The following is a 7,686-nucleotide window of genomic DNA, read 5'->3' as shown; positions in this document are numbered from 1 at the left end:
CGGCGCGGCTACCGGGCGGCGACAAAACAGAACTTGAAGCCTGTCTTCTCGATGCATGCAATAGCTCACTATTGTTTCACCGCAGGAGGGGCACTGCTGCACGCCGAAAGAAACGCCATAGGGTAGTACGGGATACGTTCCAGCCGCCTGTATGTCTACAGCACCTTGCGACGCTTACTGACACTGAAGTTAGCCAACGCACCGCCACAAGTGGCTCTGTCCAAGGCGCTCCATCACGCTGACGTGCAACACTCTGGCGATTAAGATTGTCCTGATTTGATGGCGTTTATCTCGTTTATAATCAGTTCTGGTAACTCGCTCATATCTAGACCTGCATCGATGACAGCAAGCATGCACAAGTTCTGCAGGGTCGGTGCTAAGTGCAACACGTGCAGGTCCGTCATTTCCTCTTGTTCCTCAGAAATTACCTCCAGATGCTCTTCGTCCTCAAGGCTGGGTGGAGGCCCGAAGCCACCGAAGACCAACACCCTCTCTCCAAGCACACAGCAGCCGGGCGAGTGCCTCGCTGACGGGCCGGATCCACTTGGCGTCACTTTAGTCCAGCACGACTTTTCAACGTCGTACTTGTGCATATCTGCAAAGTAGGTATTCAGCATTTCGTTGTAGCCACCGAAGATATACAGCGCTCTTCCGTACAGGAACGCACTGTGACCCTGGCGCCCCTCCGGGGCCATGCCTTGCACTTGTGGGCGCACACATGTCGCACTGGTCGTTTCCAGATAGTATAAGTAATTGTCATAACGGTCGTCGGGCCGTGAGCCTTTTACGTTGCCACCCCAAACGTACATGCGGGTTCCAATGGCGGTCGCTGTGTGGAAGTAGCGCCCGAGGGGGGCCTCTCCGCTGGTCGGGACACGATGCCACTGTAGGGCCTCGAGGTCCAGAAAACGTACAAAGTTCGATGGATATCTGAGCATACCACCAAAAATGTACATCCGGTGTCCAAGCACGCACGCCGAGTGGTTAACATCCGCTCTCGGTACTTCGCCCCTTACTTCCGGACGGCTCCATGCCATGGCATCGGTATCGAAGCGGTAGAGGCCGGCAATCTCTGGCCTGATGTGCCATCCGCCCCACAAGTAGGCGCAGTGGCCGTAGGCTACAACGCTGCGGCCCGTGATGTTCATCGGCTCATCTTCGGGAGGTGACCGAGTCTGTATCCTATCCCACCGGTATGAGAAGGTGTCGAAGGTGTACACGTCCAAGAGGTAGCCTGAGATTTCATCACTGTTCGGGCAGCAGATATGGAAACAGTGGAACGAGTAAAGCTTCCCTTCGATGGTGACCGACGTTTCGTTGAGGAGTTCTGGAATACGGTTGAGCCGCGCCGTCCACATCGTTCGAAGGCAACCAGTTCTTGCGAAAAGGATATCGGGCCGCTTTCTTTCTTTTCAGATAACGGCCACGCGCTGAAATCGAACCTGGTGGGCGTTATTCGCTTTTCTGCGTCCTTTGTTTCTCAGAGCGAGCTGCTGGTGCGCCGCCTGCCGGAATCACTGCGAAATCGGTTATGTTCATAGCTGCACACACACAAGAGAGGAGGAAGACGCGATAGAAGGCTGTCGTCCGAAATGGTGCGAGGCGGGGGGGGGGGGGGGGGATACGCGCATGCAAGCGCGAGACTTTTCGTCTCCCCTTTAACTCTCTAAAGAAAGGTAAACGAGCGCCAAACACTAGTTGAAGGAAGAAAATGACACACAACGCATTGACTGGCAACTCAAGTTTAATCCGCCAGGAGCGAAATATCTTTGTTTAGAAATTTGTACGAACTTGCTCGAGCTTCTGCCTTTACCTTTGTTGAGGGCACCGTTAGGTGTGATGACGTCACATTTCAGAAATAATTGGCCGTTAGACTAATAAACAGCTCGTCTTATTGCTTCGCACGCTACAGTTATTGCGGGCCATGTATAGACCAGATTTGTTTACCCTCACACGCAGGCTGCGGACGCGCGCCTACTCTCGACGCCAGTCGCCATCTGTCGGCGCGCGCGGCCCGAGGGACTGCGGGTCGCGCCGGCGCCGCGCATAGAACGCATGTTTACGTGTTCGCTTCTGCCGTTTTGTGCTCCATCAGCTAACGTATGAGGGTGTGTGATGTGCGTCACTACTCACATTTGCCCTCTTCTAGACAGTGCTGCGGTTATCTTGTGCGCAGTTACTCGTTAACGTGACATCCGAGGGTAGTCGACCAGGTAGTGTACGGACTGGAAACCGGCACTTCGAAGCAGATTTCTGCGCTGTCGTGTCGTTTGTTGTCGCCTTTTACGTGCGATATCATCTATGATAATATTATGCATTAGAATGTAGATCTATTGACTTGACTCAGTGGAGTAGTAACTGGATAGGCGAGCTGCAGACTGAAGGTTGTCCCGACGGAGCGCGTGTTTTCGATCACCAGTACGTGTTCAGCATCCTTGCGCTGAGCTTGCTCTTGTTCCCATTCAGAACATTTCATGCACAGGATTGTAAGCACGACCGCTACCGATTTCAGCTGCTTTTTCCGCACACATGTCAGAGGTATCTGGGGGGTAAAGGTTTATCTATAGTATCTTTCTGCTGTTGGTATCTACCTTAGCTTGGTTTGGTTTATTAAGGTTTTACGTTCCAAAGCGACTCAGGCTATGAGGGACGCCGTAGTGAAGGGCTCCGGAAATTTCGACCACCTGGGGTTCTTTAACGTGCACTGACATCGCACAGTACACGGGCCTCTAGAATTTCGCCTCCTTCGAAATTCGGCCGCCGCGGCCGGGATCGAACCCGCGTCTTTTGGGCCAGAGCAGAGAGCCGTAACCACTGAGCCACCGCAGCGGTGCGGTATCTACATTATTCATAGGAAAATATGCGCGATTTCATTACATTTTCCACACTTAGCCAAACGCCTACGCAACGCTCTCACACGCGGCGAGACCTCCTGAATAACATAACGCGACTTCGGACCTCAGAATTAGTGAAAGCTGGATTAGCTGCTCATATCTATTCAAGCTTTTATAAATGAAGCGAAAGTACGTTTTTATGCACAAGGTTGCATAAACCATGACAAAATTTGTTTTCTGTTGGCGCTGCGACTCACTTGAGCTCACAGCGGTAATTTGTTGATAAACTGGCGCGGCGACAAGAAAGCCGTTTGTGGAAGGGGGGGGGGGGGCTTTATGGCCGGCAGGAAGAAATAAGAGTGCATGGGAATTGGAACTGCATACTAGCCGCACACCTAATTCTTGATATTGAATAAAAAGTTTCTTTGCGGTGGAGCACCATGACGGAATTCGATTAAGCACGAGCGCGTTCTAAGCGCCGGCACAATTAACCTGAATGTCAAACTAAATGTCATTAAAACGCGTCAATGTTATCGCTTTGATAACGTAAATACTTCCTGCAACACAGCCACGCAGCGGAAGTATGCTCGACAATGTTTTTTTAGCGCCCGAAGCGCGGCTATATGCAGGCGCGGCCGCGGAACTGCCGCAGCCCCGCAGTCCCCAAAGAAACGCCCGCACCGCGGCGCGCCACTCGGTGCAAAATGGCCGCGCCCAGGAGAGGCTCAAAAATCTGGTCTATACGCTGTGCTGTACAACACCGCCATGTATGGCGGTGTTGTACGCGTATGTCACGAAAGGGAGGACGGTATCCCAGTTGGTCTGATCTGCTGCGACGTACATCGTGAGCATGTCTCCGAGAGTACGGTTGAAGCGCTCGGTCAGCCCGTTAGTTTGAGGATGGTAGGCAGTGGTGGTCCGATGTACGATGCGACATTCGGCAAGCAGAGCTTCAACGATGTTTGAAAGGAAGGCGCGGCCTCTGTCACTGAGCAGCTCGCGCGGCGCGCCGTGGCGAGGAACAAAATGATGGAGCAGGAACATAGCAACTTTGCGGCTAGTTGCAGCAGGAAGGGCGGCTGTCTCGGCATACCGGGTGAGGTGGTCGACGCTGACGATAATCCAACGGTTCCCAGAAACCGTACAGGGAAGCGGTCCATAAAGGTCAACGCCAACGCGATCGAAAGGACGTGCTGGGCATGTGAGTGGTTTTAAGGGGCCGGTCACACGGGAAGTGGAAGTCTTCCGCCGCTGACAGGCGACGCAAGATCGGACGTATTTTCGAACATAGGCGTACATGCCGCGCCAATAGTAACGCTGAGAAATTCGTTTGAATGTTTTCAGCACACCAGCGTGCGCACACTGAGGGTCAGCGTGGTGAGATGCACAAATTTCGGATCGTAAATGGCAGGGAATCGCGAGAAGCCACCGCCGACCATCAGGCATGTAGTTGCGGTGGTATAGAAGGCCGCCCCGGAGGGCAAAGTGCGGAGCTTCACGCCGTAGAGATCTAGAAGGCGCAACGTTTTGTGATGAAGACACGACGTCTATGAGGGACGCAAGCCACGGGTCTATGCGCTGCTCCGCAGGCATATCAGCGATGGTAAGAGACGAAAGTACGGGATCGGTCGCCGAGGAGCAGGCAGCGTCGCTGGGAACGGGAGACCAAGACAAAGCATCGGCGTCCATGTGCTTACGGCCAGAACGGTAGATGACGCGGATGTCAAACTGTTGAAGGCGAAGAGCCCACCGAGCGAGGCGCACGGATGGATTTTTAAGCGACGATAACCAGCAGAGCGCGTGGTGGTCCGTGACGACGTCAAACCGGCGGCCGTACAGATAGTGCCGGAATTTCGTTAGCGCCCATACAATAGCTAAGCATTCCTTCTACGTAACAGAATAGTTGGTTTCAGCTTTGGTAAGCACGTGACTCGCATACGCAACTACGTATTCTTCAAAACCATCTTTTCGCTGGGCCATCACAGCTCCGAGGCCAACGCCACTCGCATCCGTGTGGACCTCGGTAGGTGCTGTGGGGTCATAGTGTCTGAGTATTGGCGGCGAAGTCAAAAGATGGCGCAGGGTAGTGAACGCTTCGTCGCACTAGGCCGACCAGCCAGATATGTAATTGGTCCCGCCAAGTAGCTTCGTCAGCGGCGCAATGATGGACGCAAAATTGCGTATGAAGCGCCGGAAATAAGAACGCAAACCTATGAAGCTTCGAGGCTGCTTGAGCGAAACCGGCTTAGGAAATTGCGCCACAGCACGGAGCTTGGCCGGGTGAAGGAGAATGCCTTCCTTGTAGACGATGTGTCCCAATATTGTCAACTGCCGAGCTCCGAAGTGGCACTTCTTGAGATGCAGCTGCAGTCCAGCGTCAGTCAGGCAAGTCAAAACCTGCTTTAAGCGTGCAATTTGTGTGGTGAAATCGGCGGACAAGACAACAATGTCATCCAGGTAGCAGAGGCAGGTCTGCCATTTCATCTTCCGCAAGATGTTATCCATCATCATTTCGAATGTGGCGGGAGCGTTGCACAGACCGAACGGCATCACGTTGAATTCGTAGAGGCCGTCGGGTGTAACAAATTCTGTCTTTTCTCTGTAAGGTGCAGCCATCGATACTTGCCAGTAGCCGGAACGTAGGTCAATGGACGAAAATACTCAGCGCCTTGGAGGCTATCAAGAGCGTCGTCGATGCGGGGAAGAGGGTAACTGTCCTTGTGGGTAATTTTGTTGAGGCGGCGGTAATCGACATAAAATCGAATTGAATTATCTTTCTTCCTGACAAGTACCACCAGCTCGACGGACGGATGACACCACGGTGCAGCATGTCCTCAACTTGTTTGCTAATCAGGCGGCACTCTGCCGCCGACACACGATATGGCCGCTGGAGAAAAGGCGAGTGAGAGCCGGTCTCAATGCGATGAGCGAGGGGGGAAGTCCGGCCTAGAGGAGTGTGGGCGACGTCGAAAGTGGAGCGAAACGTGTGTAGAAGAGGTAAGAGCTGCGTCCGGTAGGCGGAAGGAAGAGCGTCGTCGATGTCGGCTTGGAAGAAGGCGTCGGACAACGAATCAGGTGCCGAATCACGATGAAGAGCATTGATGAAAGAACTGCGGGAGGTCACAGGGGCATCCTGGTTAGAGAGAAGGTGGGCAGGTTGAACTGAACTAGGAGACTCGCCACGTAGCAGGGTAAGCGGGCAGGAAGACGGACTGCACACAATCATCGTCCCCAGACCACCGTGAACATCGAGAACAGCAGACGTCAGCGGCAGGTTTTTGAAATGGACGAAGGAAGACGACGGCGTAAATAAATCGGTGACGGCGGGTGTGGCAGGACACAAGAGGGATACAAGCGCTGAAGCCTCCGGAGCGATGTCGACGTCTTCAATTACGGTGATCTTCTGCGGACACAGGGAATGGTGGTCGTCGACCGGTTCGTCACACAATGAAGAAAATTCTACCTTAGCGCGGTCGCAATCTATCACGGCGTTATTTTTTGACAGGAAGTCCCACCCGAGGATCACGTCGTGGGAACAAGACGGCAGGACCACAAACTCAACACTGTACAAAATTTCGGCAATGACGACCCGCGCTATGCGTGCGGCCAAAGGTGCGATCCTCTCTTCGGTAGCCGTCCGAAGCGACAAACCAGAAAATGATGTCGTCACTTTTTGTAACCGACGGCACAGTCTCTCATGAATCACTGACACAGCAGCACCCGTATCGACAAGCGCGTACACAGACAAACCATCGACTGAAACCAATAGAATGTTCGCAGGAGAAAGTTGAAGCCTTGAGCTGTTCGAAGAGCACGCAGTTCTTGCCTCGGGAACTGCGGAATTTAGTTTCCCTCGTCAGTAGATGTAGGGCGACGGCGCATAGGTGAAAGTGAACGGGTACCTGAGGACGGGGATCGACGGGTCGTATAGAGACGATCGTCAGTGGCGCAGGCTTCCGGAGGTGGAACAGAATGGAGCAGCTGAGGTAAGCAGGCAGGAGGCGCACCCGTTGTAGGGGCGACCATGCGGCGACGACAGCGGCGGGCCACATGTCCGGGGAAGCCACATGAAAAGCATATAGGACGATTGTCCGATGTGCGCCAAGGGTTGTAATGTGGCGAAGGGGGAGGATGAAGCGGAGCCGCTGGTGGGGCCGGTGAGAACAGGCTGACGAGGTGGTAACGCCGCAGGCCGTGCAGCCACGGCGGCGTACGTCAAGGGCGCCGCCAAAGAGTGGATTGGCGATAATGTGCTGCGGCACCGCCGGACGTCACAGCAGGGACGGAAGGAACTTCTGGTAGAGGAGGAAGAGCTTCGGCCACTTGTTCGCGGATGACACGCTGCAGCGAAGGCACAAGAGGAGAGGAGGCGGCAGTACTCGGGTGGACGAGAGACAGCTGACGACCAGCTTCTTCGCGAATATACTGCTGGATCTGTGGCAGCAGTAGCGACTGGTCGGAGTCACATGTCAAAGCGGTCAGAGGCTCCGGGGGAGAGCGAGTGAGAAGACGGCGCTTACGGAGTTCGTCGTAGCTCTGGCATTGTGCTATAACATCGACGACGGTGGCTGGAGTTTTGGCGAGAAGCATCTGGAATGCGTCGTCGTCAATGCCCTTCAGGATGTGGTCGATCTTGGCGCGGTCGGGCATCGAAGCGTCCACACGTTTGCACAGATCCACCACGTCCTCAATATAACTAGTGAAATTTTCACCGAGCAGCTGCGCCCGAGCACGCAGGCGTTGCTCAGCACGCAGCTTGCGCACCGCAGGCCGGTCGAAGACGTCAGCGAAATTCCGCTTAAAGGCGGATCACGATGTGATGTCAGCCTCGTGGTTGCGGTACCACAGATTC

The 7,686-nt window shown here is 54.2% G+C and overlaps 1 protein-coding gene across 1 annotated transcript; it reads right to left on the bottom strand.

Moving 5' to 3' along the window:
• Window positions 1–325: 325 nt before the first annotated feature.
• On the bottom strand, window positions 326–1,358 carry LOC149337343 (uncharacterized). Its single transcript, XM_089554399.1, has 2 exons — window positions 1,017–1,358; window positions 326–331 (listed from the first exon to the last, which is right to left on the bottom strand). Exons 1-2 carry the CDS (start codon window positions 1,356–1,358, stop codon window positions 326–328), a joined length of 348 nt encoding a protein of 115 aa, XP_089410525.1.
• Window positions 1,359–7,686: the final 6,328 nt, after the last annotated feature.

This window comes from Amblyomma mixtum, chromosome 7 (genome assembly GCF_055824585.1).
Source record: "Amblyomma mixtum isolate Tamu chromosome 7, ASM5582458v1, whole genome shotgun sequence".
Classification (NCBI taxonomy): domain Eukaryota; kingdom Metazoa; phylum Arthropoda; class Arachnida; order Ixodida; family Ixodidae; genus Amblyomma; species Amblyomma mixtum.
This window is presented reverse-complemented; position numbering and strand designations above follow the sequence as displayed.